This window comes from Toxotes jaculatrix, chromosome 12 (assembly GCF_017976425.1).
Source record: "Toxotes jaculatrix isolate fToxJac2 chromosome 12, fToxJac2.pri, whole genome shotgun sequence".
Lineage (NCBI taxonomy): Eukaryota > Metazoa > Chordata > Actinopteri > Toxotidae > Toxotes > Toxotes jaculatrix.
The window spans coordinates 18,706,274-18,725,340 of NC_054405.1; the positions used below are offsets into that span (position 1 = coordinate 18,706,274).

General features: G+C 36.1%; 2 protein-coding genes across 2 annotated transcripts; one reads left to right on the top strand and one right to left on the bottom strand.

The window, feature by feature from the left end:
- Positions 1-11,939: 11,939 nt before the first annotated feature.
- On the bottom strand, positions 11,940-13,034 carry LOC121190587 (ras-related protein Rab-39B-like). Its single transcript, XM_041051439.1, has 3 exons — positions 12,817-13,034; positions 12,225-12,495; positions 11,940-12,095 (listed from the first exon to the last, which is right to left on the bottom strand). Exons 1-3 carry the CDS (start codon positions 13,029-13,031, stop codon positions 11,940-11,942), a joined length of 642 nt encoding a protein of 213 aa, XP_040907373.1. The 5' UTR covers positions 13,032-13,034.
- Positions 13,035-15,028: 1,994 nt separating this feature from the next.
- rab38c (RAB38c, member of RAS oncogene family) lies at positions 15,029-18,836 on the top strand. Its single transcript, XM_041051004.1, has 4 exons — positions 15,029-15,440; positions 16,222-16,352; positions 17,283-17,420; positions 18,538-18,836. The coding sequence occupies exons 1-4, from the start codon at positions 15,248-15,250 to the stop codon at positions 18,697-18,699; spliced, it is 624 nt and encodes a 207-aa protein (XP_040906938.1). The 5' UTR covers positions 15,029-15,247; the 3' UTR covers positions 18,700-18,836.
- The last annotated feature ends 231 nt before the right edge of the window (positions 18,837-19,067 follow it).

Sequence of the window (19,067 nt, forward strand, 5' to 3'; positions counted from 1 at the left end):
CATAGTATAGTAAGGCGTTTTTTTCGGGCAAAAAAAGTCAAAATTTTTTTAGACCTCGAAATGTCATAAAAAACGTCATAGTATAGTAAGGCCTTTTTTTCGGGCAAAAAAAGTCAAAAATTTTTTCGACCTCGAAATGTCATAAAAAACGTCATAGTATAGTATGGCGTCAAAATCGGACAAAAAAAGTAAAAATTTTTTTCGACCTCAAAATGTCATAAAAAACGTCATAGTATAGTAAGGCGTTTTTTTGGGGCAAAAAAAGTCAAAAATTTTTTCGACCTCGAAATGTCATAAAAAACGTCATAGTATAGTATGGCGTCAAAATCGGACAAAAAAAGTCAAAATTTTTTTCGACCTCCAAAAGTCATAAAAAACGTCATAGTATAGTAAGGCGTTTTTTTCGGCCAAAAAAAGTCAAAAAAATTTTCGACCTCCAAAAGTCATAAAAAACGTCATAGTATAGTAAGGCGTTTTTTTCGGGCAAAAAAAGTCAAAATTTTTTTAGACCTCGAAATGTCATAAAAAACGTCATAGTATAGTAAGGCCTTTTTTTCGGGCAAAAAAAGTCAACATTTTTTTCGACCTCAAAATGTCATAAAAAACGTCATAGTATAGTAAGGCGTTTTTTTCGGGCACAAAAAGTCAAAAAAATTTTCAGCCTCAAAATGTCGTAAAAAACGTCATAGTATAGTAAGGCGTTTTTTTCGGGTAAAAAAGTCAAAAAATTTTTCGACCTCAAAATGTCATAAAAAACGTCATAGTATAGTAAGGCGTTTTTTTCGGGCAAAAAAAGTCAAAAATTTTTTCGACCTCCAAAAGTCAGAAAAAACGTCATAGTATAGTAAGGCCTTTTTTTTGGGCAAAAAAAGTAAAAAATTTTTTCGACCTCGAAATGTCATAAAAAACGTCATAGTATAGTATGGCGTCAAAATCGGCCAAAAAAAGTCAAAAAAATTTTCGACCTCCAAAAGTCATAAAAAACGTCATAGTATAGTAAGGCGTTTTTTTCGGGCAAAAAAAGTCAACATTTTTTTCGACCTCCAAAAGTCATAAAAAACGTCATAGTATAGTAAGGCCTTTTTTTCGGGCAAAAAAAGTCAAAATTTTTTTAGACCTCCAAAAGTCATAAAAAACGTCATAGTATAGTAAGGCGTTTTTTTCGGCCAAAAAAAGTCAAATTTTTTTTCGACCTCCAAAAGTCATAAAAAACGTCATAGTATAGTAAGGCGTTTTTTTCGGGCAAAAAAAGTCAAAATTTTTTTCGACCTCGAAATGTCATAAAAAACGTCATAGTATAGTAAGGCCTTTTTTTCGGGCAAAAAAAGTCAACATTTTTTTCGACCTCAAAATGTCATAAAAAACGTCATAGTATAGTAAGGCGTTTTTTTCGGGCACAAAAAGTCAAAAAAATTTTCGACCTCAAAATGTCGTAAAAAACGTCATAGTATAGTAAGGCGTTTTTTTCGGGTAAAAAAGTCAAAAAATTTTTCGACCTCAAAATGTCATAAAAAACGTCATAGTATAGTATGGCGTCAAAATCGGACAAAAAAAGTCAAAATTTTTTTAGACCTCCAAAAGTCATAAAAAACGTCATAGTATAGTAAGGCGTTTTTTTCGGCCAAAAAAAGTCAAAATTTTTTTCGACCTCCAAAAGTCATAAAAAACGTCATAGTATAGTAAGGCGTTTTTTTCGGGTAAAAAAGTCAAAAAATTTTTCGACCTCAAAATGTCATAAAAAACGTCATAGTATAGTATGGCGTCAAAATCGGACAAAAAAAGTCAAAATTTTTTTAGACCTCCAAAAGTCATAAAAAACGTCATAGTATAGTAAGGCGTTTTTTTCGGCCAAAAAAAGTCAAAATTTTTTTCGACCTCCAAAAGTCATAAAAAACGTCATAGTATAGTAAGGCGTTTTTTTCGGGCAAAAAAAGTCAAAATTTTTTTAGACCTCGAAATGTCATAAAAAATGTCATAGTATAGTATGGCGTCAAAATCGGCCAAAAAAAGTCAAAATTTTTTTCGACCTCCAAAACTCATAAAAAACGTCATAGTATAGTAAGGCGTTTTTTTTTCGGGCAAAAAAAGTCAAAATTTTTTTAGACCTCGAAATGTCATAAAAAACGTCATAGTATAGTAAGGCATTTTTTTCGGGCACAAAAAGTCAAAAATTTTCAGCCTCAAAATGTCGTAAAAAACGTCATAGTATAGTAAGGCGTTTTTTTCGGGTAAAAAAGTCAAAAAATTTTTCGACCTCAGAAAGTCATAAAAAACGTCATAGTATAGTATGGCGTCAAAATCGGACAAAAAAAGTCAAAATTTTTTTCGACCTCCAAAAGTCATAAAAAACGTCATAGTATAGTAAGGCGTTTTTTTCGGGTAAAAAAGTCAAAATTTTTTTTCGACCTCCAAAAGTCATAAAAAACGTCATAGTATAGTAAGGCGTTTTTTTCAGCCAAAAAAAGTCAAAATTTTTTTAGACCTCGAAATGTCATAAAAAACGTCATAGTATAGTATGGCGTCAAAATCGGCCAAAAAAAGTCAAAAATTTTTTCGAGCTCCAAAAGTCATAAAAAACGTCATAGTATAGTAAGGCCTTTTTTTCGGGCAAAAAAAGTCTAAATTTTTTTCGACCTCAAAATGTCATAAAAAACGTCATAGTATAGTAAGGCGTTTTTTTCGGGCACAAAAAGTCAAAAAAATTTTCAGCCTCAAAATGTCGTAAAAAACGTCATAGTATAGTAAGGCGTTTTTTTCGGGTAAAAAAGTCAAAAATTTTTTCGACCTCAAAATGTCATAAAAAACGTCATAGTATAGTATGGCGTCAAAATCGGACAAAAAAAGTCAAAATTTTTTTCGACCTCAAAATGTCATAAAAAACGTCATAGTATAGTAAGGCGTTTTTTTGGGGCAAAAAAAGTCAAAAATTTTTTCGACCTCGAAATGTCATAAAAAACGTCATAGTATAGTATGGCGTCAAAATCGGACAAAAAAAGTCAAAATTTTTTTAGACCTCGAAATGTCATAAAAAACGTCATAGTATAGTAAGGCGTTTTTTTCGGGCACAAAAAGTCAAAAATTTTCAGCCTCAAAATGTCGTAAAAAACGTCATAGTATAGTAAGGCGTTTTTTTCGGGTAAAAAAGTCAAAAAAATTTTCGACCTCAGAATGTCATAAAAAACGTCATAGTATAGTATGGCGTCAAAATCGGACAAAAAAAGTCAAAATTTTTTTCGACCTCCAAAAGTCATAAAAAACGTCATAGTATAGTAAGGCGTTTTTTTCGGGTAAAAAAGTCAAAAATTTTTTCGACCTCAGAATGTCATAAAAAAACGTCATAGTATAGTATGGCGTCAAAATCGGACAAAAAAAGTCAAAATTTTTTTCGACCTCCAAAAGTCATAAAAAACGTCATAGTATAGTAAGGCTTTTTTTTCAGCCAAAAAAAGTCAAAATTTTTTTAGACCTCGAAATGTCATAAAAAACGTCATAGTATAGTATGGCGTCAAAATCGGCCAAAAAAAGTCAAAAATTTTTTCGAGCTCCAAAAGTCATAAAAAACGTCATAGTATAGTAAGGCGTTTTTTTCGGGCAAAAAAAGTCAAAATTTTTTTAGACCTCGAAATGTCATAAAAAACGTCATAGTATAGTATGGCGTCAAAATCGGCCAAAAAAAGTCAAAAATTTTTTCGACCTCCAAAACTCATAAAAAACGTCATAGTATAGTAAGGCGTTTTTTTCGGGCAAAAAAAGTCAAAATTTTTTTCGACCTCCAAAAGTCATAAAAAACGTCATAGTATAGTAAGGCCTTTTTTTCGGGCAAAAAAAGTCAAAAATTTTTTAGACCTCGAAATGTCATAAAAAACGTCATAGTATAGTAAGGCCTTTTTTTCGGGCAAAAAAAGTCAACATTTTTTTCGACCTCAAAATGTCATAAAAAACGTCATAGTATAGTAAGGCGTTTTTTTCGGGCACAAAAAGTCAAAAAAATTTTCAGCCTCAAAATGTCGTAAAAAACGTCATAGTATAGGTAAGGCGTTTTTTTCGGGTAAAAAAGTCAAAAAATTTTTCGACCTCAAAATGTCATAAAAAACGTCATAGTATAGTATGGCGTCAAAATCGGACAAAAAAAGTCAAAATTTTTTTAGACCTCCAAAAGTCAGAAAAAACGTCATAGTATAGTAAGGCGTTTTTTTCGGCCAAAAAAAGTCAAAATTCTTTTTCGACCTCCAAAAGTCAGAAAAAACGTCATAGTATAGTAAGGCCTTTTTTTCGGGCAAAAAAAGTCAAAATTTTTTTAGACGTCGAAATGTCATAAAAAACGTCATAGTATAGTATGGCGTCAAAATCGGCCAAAAAAAGTCAAAATTTTTTTCGACCTCCAAAACTCATAAAAAACGTCATAGTATAGTAAGGCGTTTTTTTCGGCCAAAAAAAGTCAAAATTTTTTTAGACCTCCAAAAGTCATAAAAAACGTCATAGTATAGTAAGGCGTTTTTTTCTGGCAAAAAAAGTCAAAATTTTTTTCGACCTCCAAAAGTCATAAAAAACGTCATAGTATAGTAAGGCGTTTTTTTCGGGCACAAAAAGTCTAAATTTTTTTCGACCTCCAAAAGTCATAAAAAACGTCATAGTATAGTAAGGCGTTTTTTTCGGGCAAAAAAAGTCAAAATTTTTTTCGACCTCCAAAAGTCATAAAAAACGTCATAGTATAGTATGGCGTCAAAATCGGACAAAAAAAGTCAAAATTTTTTTCGACCTCCAAAACTCATAAAAAACGTCATAGTATAGTAAGGCGTTTTTTTTTCGGGCAAAAAAATTCAAAATTTTTTTAGACCTCGTAATGTCATAAAAAAACGTCATAGTATAGAAAGGCGTTTTTTTCGGGCAAAAAAAGTCAAAAATTTTTTCGACCTCAAAATGTCATAAAAAACGTCATAGTATAGTATGGCGTCAAAATCGGACAAAAAAAGTCAAAATTTTTTTCGACCTCCAAAAGTCATAAAAAACGTCATAGTATAGTAAGGCGTCAAAATCGGCCAAAAAAAGTCAAAAAAATTTTCGACCTCCAAAAGTCATAAAAAACGTCATAGTATAGTAAGGCGTTTTTTTTCGGGCAAAAAAAGTCAAATTTTTTTTCGACCTCCAAAAGTCATAAAAAACGTCATAGTATTGTAAGGCGTTTTTTTCTGGCAAAAAAAGTCAAAATTTTTTTCGACCTCCAAAAGTCATAAAAAACGTCATAGTATAGTAAGGCGTCAAAATCGGCCAAAAAAAGTCAAAATTTTTTTCGACCTCCAAAAGTCATAAAAAACGTCATAGTATAGTAAGGCGTTTTTTTCGGGCAAAAAAAGTCAAAATTTTTTTAGACCTCGAAATGTCATAAAAAACGTCATAGTATAGTAAGGCCTTTTTTTCGGGCAAAAAAAGTCAAAAATTTTTTCGACCTCGAAATGTCATAAAAAACGTCATAGTATAGTATGGCGTCAAAATCGGACAAAAAAAGTAAAAATTTTTTTAGACCTCAAAATGTCATAAAAAACGTCATAGTATAGTAAGGCGTTTTTTTGGGGCAAAAAAAGTCAAAAATTTTTTCGACCTCGAAATGTCATAAAAAACGTCATAGTATAGTATGGCGTCAAAATCGGACAAAAAAAGTCAAAATTTTTTTCGACCTCCAAAAGTCATAAAAAACGTCATAGTATAGTAAGGCGTTTTTTTCGGCCAAAAAAAGTCAAAAAAATTTTCGACCTCCAAAAGTCATAAAAAACGTCATAGTATAGTAAGGCGTTTTTTTCGGGCAAAAAAAGTCAAAATTTTTTTAGACCTCGAAATGTCATAAAAAACGTCATAGTATAGTAAGGCCTTTTTTTCGGGCAAAAAAAGTCAACATTTTTTTCGACCTCAAAATGTCATAAAAAACGTCATAGTATAGTAAGGCGTTTTTTTCGGGCACAAAAAGTCAAAAAAATTTTCAGCCTCAAAATGTCGTAAAAAACGTCATAGTATAGTAAGGCGTTTTTTTCGGGTAAAAAAGTCAAAAAATTTTTCGACCTCAAAATGTCATAAAAAACGTCATAGTATAGTAAGGCGTTTTTTTCGGGCAAAAAAAGTCAAAAATTTTTTCGACCTCCAAAAGTCAGAAAAAACGTCATAGTATAGTAAGGCCTTTTTTTTGGGCAAAAAAAGTAAAAAATTTTTTCGACCTCGAAATGTCATAAAAAACGTCATAGTATAGTATGGCGTCAAAATCGGCCAAAAAAAGTCAAAAAAATTTTCGACCTCCAAAAGTCATAAAAAACGTCATAGTATAGTAAGGCGTTTTTTTCGGGCAAAAAAAGTCAACATTTTTTTCGACCTCCAAAAGTCATAAAAAACGTCATAGTATAGTAAGGCCTTTTTTTCGGGCAAAAAAAGTCAAAATTTTTTTAGACCTCCAAAAGTCATAAAAAACGTCATAGTATAGTAAGGCGTTTTTTTCGGCCAAAAAAAGTCAAATTTTTTTTCGACCTCCAAAAGTCATAAAAAACGTCATAGTATAGTAAGGCGTTTTTTTCGGGCAAAAAAAGTCAAAATTTTTTTCGACCTCGAAATGTCATAAAAAACGTCATAGTATAGTAAGGCCTTTTTTTCGGGCAAAAAAAGTCAACATTTTTTTCGACCTCAAAATGTCATAAAAAACGTCATAGTATAGTAAGGCGTTTTTTTCGGGCACAAAAAGTCAAAAAAATTTTCGACCTCAAAATGTCGTAAAAAACGTCATAGTATAGTAAGGCGTTTTTTTCGGGTAAAAAAGTCAAAAAATTTTTCGACCTCAAAATGTCATAAAAAACGTCATAGTATAGTATGGCGTCAAAATCGGACAAAAAAAGTCAAAATTTTTTTAGACCTCCAAAAGTCATAAAAAACGTCATAGTATAGTAAGGCGTTTTTTTCGGCCAAAAAAAGTCAAAATTTTTTTCGACCTCCAAAAGTCATAAAAAACGTCATAGTATAGTAAGGCGTTTTTTTCGGGCAAAAAAAGTCAAAATTTTTTTAGACCTCGAAATGTCATAAAAAATGTCATAGTATAGTATGGCGTCAAAATCGGCCAAAAAAAGTCAAAATTTTTTTCGACCTCCAAAACTCATAAAAAACGTCATAGTATAGTAAGGCGTTTTTTTTTCGGGCAAAAAAAGTCAAAATTTTTTTAGACCTCGAAATGTCATAAAAAACGTCATAGTATAGTAAGGCATTTTTTTCGGGCACAAAAAGTCAAAAATTTTCAGCCTCAAAATGTCGTAAAAAACGTCATAGTATAGTAAGGCGTTTTTTTCGGGTAAAAAAGTCAAAAAATTTTTCGACCTCAGAAAGTCATAAAAAACGTCATAGTATAGTATGGCGTCAAAATCGGACAAAAAAAGTCAAAATTTTTTTCGACCTCCAAAAGTCATAAAAAACGTCATAGTATAGTAAGGCGTTTTTTTCGGGTAAAAAAGTCAAAATTTTTTTTCGACCTCCAAAAGTCATAAAAAACGTCATAGTATAGTAAGGCGTTTTTTTCAGCCAAAAAAAGTCAAAATTTTTTTAGACCTCGAAATGTCATAAAAAACGTCATAGTATAGTATGGCGTCAAAATCGGCCAAAAAAAGTCAAAAATTTTTTCGAGCTCCAAAAGTCATAAAAAACGTCATAGTATAGTAAGGCCTTTTTTTCGGGCAAAAAAAGTCTAAATTTTTTTCGACCTCAAAATGTCATAAAAAACGTCATAGTATAGTAAGGCGTTTTTTTCGGGCACAAAAAGTCAAAAAAATTTTCAGCCTCAAAATGTCGTAAAAAACGTCATAGTATAGTAAGGCGTTTTTTTCGGGTAAAAAAGTCAAAAAATTTTTCGACCTCAAAATGTCATAAAAAACGTCATAGTATAGTATGGCGTCAAAATCGGACAAAAAAAGTCAAAATTTTTTTCGACCTCCAAAAGTCATAAAAAACGTCATAGTATAGTAAGGCCTTTTTTTCGGCCAAAAAAAGTCAAAATTTTTTTAGACCTCCAAAAGTCATAAAAAACGTTATAGTATAGTAAGGCGTTTTTTTCGGGCACAAAAAGTCAAAAAAATTTTCAGCCTCAAAATGTCGTAAAAAACGTCATAGTATAGTAAGGCGTTTTTTTCGGGCAAAATTTAGTCAAAATTTTTTTCGACCTCAAAATGTCATAAAAAACGTCATAGTATAGTAAGGCGTTTTTTTCGGGCAAAAAAAGTCAAAATTTTTTTCGACCTCGAAATGTCATAAAAAACGTCATAGTATAGTATGGCGTCAAAATCGGCCAAAAAAAGTCAAAAAATTTTTCGACCTCCAAAAGTCATAAAAAACATCATAGTATAGTAAGGCGTTTTTTTCGGGCAAAAAAAGTCAAAATTTTTTACGACCTCCAAAAGTCAGAAAAAACGTCATAGTATAGTAAGGCGTTTTTTTCGGGCAAAAAAAGTCAAAATTTTTTTCGACCTCGAAATGTCATAAAAAACGTCAAACACACACACAAGCATGCACATGTGCACGCCCCGTGAGGCGCCCGGGGAGCTTGGGTGGATCGGTGCCTTGCTCAGGGGCACCATAGCCATGATTGCAGAGGCAGGGGAGGCACGTCTCCTTCACCACCACTGTATCCGTTTTTTTGCGCTTGGTCAAGGAATCGAACCAATGACCCTCCGATCACAGGCCTGTCCAAAGTCCAAAGCCGCACTCTTAACTTGCTGTATGATGCATTTTCTCACAATGAGCTGCATGCCAGAGGCTGTTCTACCTGAACTGGTTTAGCAGTGAATCACCGGTGACTCATTTAACTATGTTAACAATGTCAACTGTGCAAGTTACAACCAGACCCCACCCTTGGGCTGTTTTACTAACTTAGCAACTTCGGACATAAACCCTGCAGCCAAAGGTCTAAAACTAACATTCATTCCTATACAGCATTCGTGTGCATCCCGTCTCTGTTCATGTTGTCAGTATAAGTGGTTTTAGGTTTTATTTTTTTAATAAAAAAATATAAAAGAAAAAATAATAATAATAATTTTTATTTTTAGACAGGAATAGACCACAACTTTAACACCTAAGAATACAAAAGTGTTGCTTACTTTCCTGTTGCATTTCTCTAAACCCAAAGAGCAATCACAAGAATATTTTATACTGAACAGCCCAACATGTCTGTTAAAATCTATGTCAAGAATAAATAACTTGACTTAATAAACTCACTTATCTGTCACAGCCAACTGAATAAACCCATGTCACACAAACACCGGTTTCAGCTGCCTGTTCACAGGTGTCAGTGGTCACCATTCTTACCCCTATTCTCAGTAAGAACCTTATATGTAATATCTAACACTAGAGTAAAATAGGAAACACAAAAATATGGTACAGTAAAAACAAATGTCTCAATACAACAAATAAACACTGGGAACTGTTCAGAAATGAAAATACAAATCCCCCTCAAAACCTTCCTGGCTATCCAAACACCCCTACCTGTCTGGTAATATCACAATCATAATCTGATTGTTAGTTCATTTGAGGGTAGAACCACAAATCATGATGTGTTGAAATGTGTTGAAAAAGCTTTTCAGCACACAGTGCGACCCTCTAGTGATCACATACAGAATTACATCAATTGTTAACTTCCAACTATGAGCCATCACTTTCAGTTACCCACCTGAAAGCCAGTTCAGCAGCAAAAAAAGACCAGTGTACCCCCCAGTCTCTGCACAAGGCAAATCTTTATTAATGTTTCCAGGCATTTATTATTGATGACACCTGATGTCACAACAACATTGAACAGTCAACTTTGTCAGGGTTTGGTTTCAAATAAATTATTTACAGGTTGTGTAATGTGATATCAATGTGATTCCCTCCACCTCACAGTTTAGATGTTAATATTCACAAGATAAACACGCAGTTGTATCTATGGACAGGAAGCTGGCTGCGTGTGTTTGTAGGCATCATTCCTCCAAAAGGCACTCGAAAGACACACTTCCTCTGCACAGTTAAAATAAATACTCAGTTGTTTCTCAGCTGTGAAATGGATTATTTTAAATGCTGTCAATCTGAACTGAAATCTGCGCAGTTGTCAAGTTCAAATATTCCTGTTTTGTTCACTTTCCACTTTGTCATGGTGCTTAACATCTTTTCACATCCCCAAGCAACAAGCTAGACGCTTCATTAACTCCGCTCTTTCTGATGAGATTCCATCAGAAGGTAGGTACTGAGTTATTTACATCATATCAAAAATAAAAGTTCTTTTCTTTCTTTGGAAAATTTCAGTTAAAATGGAGGCATGCACTGGTTAGAAATATGGACGTGACTGATTCTTTAAACGGGTTGTAGGCATAAGTGTGAGAAGAGATTATAACCTGAAGGTGTTGTGGAATATTTAAAAGCAGGATCTGTATTCATATTATATCATGTTCCAAAAGTATGGTGCCCCACTGTGTTCAATATTACAGAAATGAATAATTGATTTTGAAACAAATAATCACATAAATAAACTGTGTAAATCAAACAATAAGTTTTGGATTTTTTTTTTCTATTATGAAATGTTATTTAATTTGTTGCAGCTACAAGTTTAGCAGTAGGGCTAAACTTGTAGTTACACCAGTTTTGATTGTGATTTCTGATAACCAGTTTTAGGAGACTCTTCTAACCATCTGGATGAAAAAAAAAAAAAAACATTTTTTAATCTGTTTTCCCAAGTTGCAACTATGTTTACTATGCTAGCCCCAGCAGGCTGCCAGCTTTGTTTTGATGTGGAGTCATCAGAGTCTCAAACATCGGCATAACAACATAATGTCCCTCATATCATGTGAAATAAAAATATTTATAATCAAATAAAAATAAACTCAAGTGAAACTTGACTTTATTTATTACATAAATAAGAATGATGAGATAATATTTCAGAAGAATGAAGTTTTAATTATTTCTTCAATTATTTCACAAATTGTTTTTTTATTAATTTATTCTTTTATATTTTATATTTAATATTGAACACACTGGGGTTCCATACAGAAGGCTTTATGGTTATATTTTACCTGTACTCACCAGTGAACCAACACAGTAGTAAACATGAACCGGGTTACCATACTGTTAAAACCCCTTGCTATGATCTACCCATAATGGCTATCAGTAAGCAGCTACAGTAAATTTCTTGTCAGTAAACAGCAAATGTACCATTGGACAGTTCCACTGTGCAAACTCATTCTCCAGCATTCAGACAAACAAACACGACAGTATCTCAAACTTTGGTTCAATGTGATTTCACTTTCGTTATCCTCCGCTCTCTTCGTGTATTAAGCCACTTGGATTTGTAGTGCAGTACAATCAGTGAAGCTTTCCTTCTGCCTCATCTCTCTCACTGGATATAGTCTGTACAAGGTTGCAGTATATTCTGAGCACTATGTGTGAAAATAAAGAAGCATGGCTCAGTGTTGGCATCGCTGATTTGGATTTAAATTAACATGAGCATAATCAACGCTACACTGATTCAGTCTCAGTCTTCTAGAGATTTGCAGCAAGAACACATCTGGCCATTGAAGTATGACTGTACACATCAGGAAAGGCCAGAACGTGGAATAAAGCTGAAGTGTTGGTAAGAGCTGAGGGTTAATACAATCACACACACATGCACACAGAACAGTGACACGGGGTTTGGATGCTTCTTGTGCTTCTACTTCGCCTGTTAGGAACATCAATAAAGTGTCCTAAATTTGGACAGAACCATAGACAGGCACCTGAAAAACAAAACAATGTCTTGTGTATAGAAGTAAAGTGTGTTAACCCAGGAGGGAAGTTTTATGAGTCCCAAAAAAAGGCTGGCATCAGTGCAGCCATGGCTAAAGAGAGAGAGAGATCTCCTTCAGATGGAGTCCACTGAAGTATTTACCAGCTGTCACCCCCACATGCTGCTGCCAGGTAAATCAGCAGTAGCACTGTCGGCTGCCCTTGGTGACCTCCTCGGAGGAATGGACGGTGTTGGGGACAAATCCACTTTTCACGCCCTCCCAGCCATCCTGGATCTTGATGTCCCCGCTCCGCACTAGGTCAAAGATGTCCCTCGTCAAATCCACAAAGGCCTGAAGTAAATACCAGAAGCAAAATCAGAGCTGGATGACTATTATTATTTAATTAAATTATTAGTTAATTAACAGACAATTAATTGACAAGAATTTTGATGTGAAGAAAAGCTAAAATAACATCCACACCTTCTCTACGTTGATGGCGTCTCGTGCTGATGTCTCCACGTAGCGCATCCCGTAGGCTCCTGCCAGCTTCTCTGCCTCCTGCTGGGTCACCTGACGCTGGGCCTCCAGGTCACACTTGTGACCCACCAGCAAGAAGACAATGCTGTGCGGCTGGACGTGGCTCTGGGCCTCCTCCAGCCAGTTGTGGACGTTCTGGAAGGATCTGCGGTTTGTGATGTCGAAGAGCAAGAGCCCACCCACTGAATTGCGGTAATAGGCTCTGGTGATAGACCTGGATAGATTAATAGATAGATAGATAGATAGATAGATAGATAAAAACACATGAGTGAGACAAAGTTTAACATATCTAAACATGTTAAATATAGCAAAGGATAAGGTTGGCAATATTCTAAATTTTCTTTATTTTCAACAAATCAAACCATCAATCCATTAATTAATCTCTCTTCCAACTGAAGATGTAACTTGTCAAAAAGAAAAACATCAACATGTACTTTCATTTTTCGAAAAGACTAAATAATTGTTTTTTTGTTTTTGGTTTTTTTTTTAAGTGTAAACTGAGAAGCACCAGAGAACTGTGAGAGAGAGTCTTTACCTGAACCTCTCCTGTCCTGCAGTGTCCCAGATTTGAAGTTTGATCCTTTTGCCCGGCTCAATTTCCACCAGACGGGAGAAGAAGTCCACGCCCACGGTGGGGTCTGACACCTGGGCGAAGCGGCCCTCAGTGAACCTCCGGATCAGACACGACTTACCGACTGTAGAGTCTCCAATGACGATCAGGCGAAACTGATAAAGCCATATCGTCTCCATGTCTCGTGAAAATAAAATCTATGGCAAAATAGATTAAATCACTCAGTCACTGTGATTCATATTAGGGCTTCAAACATCTTGTTTTGTCCAACCAACAAACATATTAAGTTTACTGCCATATATGACAAAGAAAAGCAACAGATCCTCACATTTAAAAGGCAGAAATCAGCAGGAAAAAAAGTAATTTTTTTCTTGAAAAATGAATGAAATTATCAAAGTTGTGGCTTTTTTTTTGGTCTTTGGTCTTTACAAAATATAAAACCTGAACAAGGCCTACAAATAAATATATGAGCTAATGTTCCCTTTGTAGATCATTTTCCACACATGAAAGAGCAGGAAATCACACCTTTCTTACGTAAAATATAAACATGACATCCTTTGCCACACATTCAAGCATTTTATAAGAAAGAAAGGAGCAGTAACTAAAACCTTAGATTCAACACACTTTAAAGCAACAATAAAATGACTCCCTCCGCTTTAGAAACAAAGCATGTGCTTAAGTAGATTCCCGGTTTTATATTGAGATGAAACAGAAATGTGCAATTAATCCACAGACTGTGCTGAGCACATGGATAATTCTTGGATTATCATGAGGAGAGAATAATAGGCTCAGATCATCTCAGCAGTGTCCACGCGATTTACAGTTGGGTGATCTAATTTGAGGGGAAGGAGAGAGGGGGAGGCCACTCCTCTCCACCTCAATAAACATTGGCGTAGTCATCCCCCATGTGGATCGTAGACTGGCAGCAGTAACACACAATGAGGCCTTGATGCTAGCCAAAAATAAGCTTGATGAGGAGATAGCTGCTAAACTTGACTGTTAGTTGATATTTACCGCTGATTCCTGGGAGGCCTCCAGTGACAGCCATGACAAGAGAGCCCACCAACTTCACAACAAATAATGAGGCCCAGCCCTCTTGGTCTAATGCCAGTTAGGAGTATTTACTTTAATGAGTAACGATCAGCGACAGTAGTTAGATAAAATCAGTAGATGATTACCTACCTTCAAAGTTAAGAGCTCAGTATGTGTAAAAAACAAACCCCATATCGATGACTATGTCTCCCAAAAAATGATCCTCCAGACTGTTGTGTTGTTGCTTACAGAAACACTCCGCCAATAACATCATATTATTAGGCAGGCCTCCTGTCTATCATCACTGTGTGACCCGTTTTTAAAGATAAAAACTGCCTGTTGAGTGTGTGAACCCACAGCTGCTGGTTAATTTGAGCAGGACCGTTGATATTTCCGTGATGATCCGCTGATGAAATGGCAGCAGGACACAGCAGCATCACACATCTCCTCCTCGCCCTCATCAGCACCATTACCGTAACTGCACACACAGCGGCGCAGCAGCAGACCTCAGGCTGCCGCCTTCAAAGGCTGTAGGAACAAAAAAAAAAAAAAAAGTCCGATTAAAACTCTCTGAGCGCACATGAAGACGATAAGGTGTAATAAGACTTGACAGGCAGACATGTTTTCTCAAGTTTGTAATAGTTTTCTTATTAATTCTTAATTGCAAATTATTACGATCTAATATTTTTTAGGAGATATGACAACAACCAACGAAACAGTCTCCCACTCAAAAATCAACATATTTTATATAAAATATACCTAGATAAATATACACACTTTCAAATTTACATATCTGGAAAAAAAACTGCAGCCAAGATTTTTTTCATTAGTATATCCTACTTTTGTCATAAACTTTGCACTTCTACTGCATTGTATTTTTGAAAGAAAGCTAGTTATGAACACTGAAATGGGTCATTTTGCATAATGAGCATTTACAACACTTCTACTCAAGTGAACTTACACGTCAAACAGAGCAAATGTACACTGTGGTGTTGATCCTGAGAATCTTTTCCGGCCTGAAACCGATGTTTACGTCGATTCCCGGAAACGCACCATCGGGTATAATCAGCTGTACCGAAGCAGCTCCCTGGAGCCGAGAAATAAGACAAGTAAACTGATTCAGGGTGAGATGTGCGGAGGACTGCAGCGATCACAAACCATCTTTACCGCTTCTTTGGCAAATCTCAATGATACTGGATCATGAAACGTTTTCTTAGACGAGAGAAAATGTCCTTCTTATAAGATTTTTTTTCTACTGTCGATGCCTTTACAGTTTTACAGTCATACCCGAGGATCTGCATCTTTCTTAAAGTTTCCATAGTTCTTCTGAGGAGTTTTTTTTTTTTTCTGCAGAGCTGCAGCCATGCAGCAGGAGCTTTTGTTCAAAGTCCTGGTAATTGGGGACTTGGGAGTCGGAAAAACGTCCATCATCAAGCGGTACGTCCATCAGATCTTCTCCCAGCACTACCGAGCCACCATCGGGGTGGACTTCGCCCTGAAAGTGCTGCAGTGGGACAATGACACTGTAATCCGGCTACAGCTGTGGGACATAGCAGGTTTGTCAAACTTTATCAGACCACATACATCCCCGTTTACAGGTGCTGCTCTGCTTGTAGAAAACAATTAGTCGTTTTCTGTAATGAGTGTGTGTTGTTGTTGTTGCTGGATCTTTGGAAACAAAAAGCTTTTGTTTTACCTTAAGCAGCTGTGAAAACGTGCCAGTTGTTAAATCTACTTCTGGAAATAATCTTTGTAAATGAGTTTAATAGGAGCTTTAGGACAATATGTGCACACACACAATACTTTGCTGGACCGTGCTCCAAAACATCCCCATCTTATCAAGTGAATTCTGTCTATTAGTGAGACCTAAAAGTCTTGTTTTACACCAGTACAGTGAGATTACATTGACTGGTTTCCAGTATATCTTGAAACAACAACATGGCAGGATAAAATTACTCTTTTTTTACTTTTATGACTGACATAAACATACATGAATGTAACTTGACAAAATGGGGATTTTTGCAGTGAGTAATGTGAACGCCCAGTGAAAGTGTGTCTGTCCACTGCATGTCTGGGTCCCTCCCTGTCATTTGATGCCTGGTTGAGGAATGTAGATCTTGTGCCTGGTTGTGACTCAAGTTATCCCCTGCTCATAATATCAGTCACATGATGGTGGCAACTGTTGAATAAACACACACGCGCACACAATCTTACACTCCTATATTTGTCACTACTAAACCTTGCTGTAATTTGATTTAATTTTATAGACTTTTAAATGTGTCTTTACCTAAATGTGTGTGTTTGTGTGTGTGTCTGATGGCTGTCCATGCCTCCCAGGGCAGGAGCGTTATGGGAACATGACTCGTGTCTATTACCGGGAGGCAGTGGGAGCTCTGGTGGTGTTTGACGTGACGCGGGCCTCCACGTTCGACGCTGTGCTAAAGTGGAAGGATGACCTGGACTCCAAGGTCAGACGGCAGCTCTGTGAGCTCCACAGAGTCAGACCACCTGTGGTCTATATCTGATAGAGAGGCTTGTAGAGGGGCCTTCTCTCTAACAAATTTTTGCACAAGCAAAAAAGTTCTTAATCTTTATTAAGGAATTCAGTTTCAAAGTCTGCTCCTTGTTTTAGTTGCCTGCTGGATTGGTTTGCACCAGCTCTTCATAAAACCATCAGATTCAGTGTACGGTCCCTCCTAAGGGAACCTGGGTTGCATCATTAAAACTTAAGAAAACGACTAAAGACTTTAGTATTGTGTATTGGTTGTAGGAAACATCTGTAGCCCTGTTCAATCAAGAGTGATCAACTATATTACTAATGCTACTTCTAAAATGTCAGAGAAATATTCAGAGTGCAGAGTATTATTTTTCATTTTTTTAACTGTAGGGAAAAATTGAAAATGAGAACATGCTCAGAAATGATCTAACAATTCTTTGAGGTACAGTTGTGTGCTGGCCGCTCCAAAGGTCAGGGCTCTATAAAAGTAGAGGACTTAATTAAGTCTGCTGTGTTACTGAGAAGACGTGAGAGGTTAAAGAAACTATGACAGGAAGTATGTCACAAGTGTTCAAGATGTCACTGTGCTTTAAACACACTTCTAGTCAAATGTTCGATTAGCATCTGTAACCTGTAAAGGTGAAGAGAGATGGAAAAAATAATCTTTCAAATGGCGATAATGTCACGGATAACAAAAAAGCAAAAGGAAATGTGTCAGTGTTGTGTTCACAGCTCAATTCTGCTGCCTCCAAGTTGTTGAACTTTCTGAAACTGACACAAAAACTTCTGCCTTCAGATGTGGTTGGGTGGCATTAAATACATACCTAAAGACAAAGACGTAAGTTATATGATGGCACCATTTCTACAACCATCATGTAACCCGTCTCTCTTCTTTCCTAAGGTGACCCTGAACCATGGGAGGCGTGTTCCAGCTGTACTCTTGGCCAACAAGTCAGACCAGCTGGCTTCCCAGCAGCCTAAACTCGACTCCTTCTGCAGGGAGAACGGCTTCGTTGGCTGGTTCGAGACCTCGGCAAAGGTACGAGGGGGGGAGACGAGGGACATGTGATTTTGGAGGCAATTACTGCAGCTTCTTGAAGAAATCTAATCAGAGGGAAAGACATTCAGAGTTAGATTGATGCTGTAGTAACATTTTCCACCGATAATATGATGTACTAGAGATTTTTATGCAAATGTCGGTCTGCAGTATAAATGCTTATAGGTCTTGTTTGATTTACCCCCGAATGACATGAACACTATTTTGATGGAAAGTGTTTTGACTTGAGGCAAAGACTGAAAGACTTAATTTGTAACTAAATCAAATCACAGTCATCTGTTCCATATTCAATTAGCACATTTGGGTTAACGATATATTTGGCACACTAAAACAGCAGCAAAGTCATTACAGCAGAAGTCCACTGTCCAAAGAAATGAGTCTGAAAATTCCCGTGTGACGTTTCAGAGCAGACGCTAAAAGTCAGAGAACATTACTTGATGAGACAAATAGAGGAATGTCTGCAGTCTGGTGCGAATTAGCCCTCTGTTTTTTCCTCTCATTCGGAGCCTGTCTAATGAGTTACACACCAGAGTGCAAGTCAGAGATAGTAGTGTAGTTGGTGCACACGAAAGCCTGGCAGACAGGTCAGACAGTTCAGCACACAAAGAATTACTGAGTGTTTATAACAGTGTGTGACATCCCAGCTTCTCATTAGTTTGGTGTGCACTGCCAGAATGAAAAACAGGCAATAAAGTCAAAATCAGTGTTTTTGATACGCTGCATTTTCTGTTTTGACAGTGATCAGAGCTACAGTAGACATTTATGACTGAACCTCTGCACCCAGAAATCATGTAATGTGACATTAGTACAGTGCAAACAAGCCATTCCTGTTTACCTGGCGTTATTTAACTGACATTTTTGAGTCTGTTGTGCTTCTGTTCCACTGCGTTTCAATATGACCTGAGAAGTAATGGTAATGTCAGCCTCATGGTGGCACTACATGAAAAGTCTGTGACTGTGGCAAAATCAAGGCAAATCCATTGATGATACATTTCAGCCTGGACTGACCGACCAACACTGCCTTTCATGAAACAGTTTCACTAGTGTGGCTCAAAAGTACATAATTCCTTCAGAAGTTTTTTTTTTTTCCCCCTCACAGGAAAACACAAACATTGAAGAGGCAGCGCGCTGCTTGGTAGAGCACATCCTGAACAACGAGGAGAGCCCGGTGACAGAGCGAGACCCGGGCTCCCTCGTCCTGTCTGGATACACTAACACCGCAAAGGATCATCTCAACTGCTCGTCATGTGTGAAGTGGTGACTCCTTAACAGTCACAGACAACTAAGGAGTTAACGGCTGCGCGACCACAGCCACAGAGATAAGTTTGGCTCAGGGACTGTAAAAAAACGTAAAATAAAAAAATGTCCACAGGCTGTGTTCACACTGCAGGCCAACATAATAAAAGACAGAAAAGAGAGAGTTTTTATGAAATTTCAGACATGATTCCTGCAGATCCTTCATGAATCTTATATTCCTTTTGTGAATTTAAGTTTTTTTAAAAAATTGTGTGAAATTATTAATAGATAGGCATTAAATATATCTATCACACGTCAACTTTCTGCCACAGGATTTGTACAGTCTTATTTTTTATTTTAACACTATTAAAACGTTCTTATAAATCATTACAT

What these genes read in the sequence shown, in the direction of transcription:
- rab38c (XM_041051004.1), top strand. Translation starts at nt 15,248, where the DNA reads ATGCAGCAGGAGCTTTTGTTCAAAGTCCTGGTAATTGGGGACTTGGGA. An exon ending in ACAGCTGTGGGACATAGCAG is followed by an intron (nt 15,441 to 16,221) that starts GTTTGTCAAACT and finishes CATGCCTCCCAG; the next exon opens with GGCAGGAGCGTTATGGGAAC. An exon ending in GGTTCGAGACCTCGGCAAAG is followed by an intron (nt 17,421 to 18,537) that starts GTACGAGGGGGG and finishes TCCCCCTCACAG; the next exon opens with GAAAACACAAACATTGAAGA.
- LOC121190587 (XM_041051439.1), bottom strand. Translation starts at nt 13,031, where the DNA reads ATGGAGACGATATGGCTTTATCAGTTTCGCCTGATCGTCATTGGAGAC. An exon ending in GCAGGACAGGAGAGGTTCAG is followed by an intron (nt 12,496 to 12,816) that starts GTAAAGACTCTC and finishes TAATCTATCCAG; the next exon opens with GTCTATCACCAGAGCCTATT. An exon ending in ACGCCATCAACGTAGAGAAG is followed by an intron (nt 12,096 to 12,224) that starts GTGTGGATGTTA and finishes TATTTACTTCAG; the next exon opens with GCCTTTGTGGATTTGACGAG.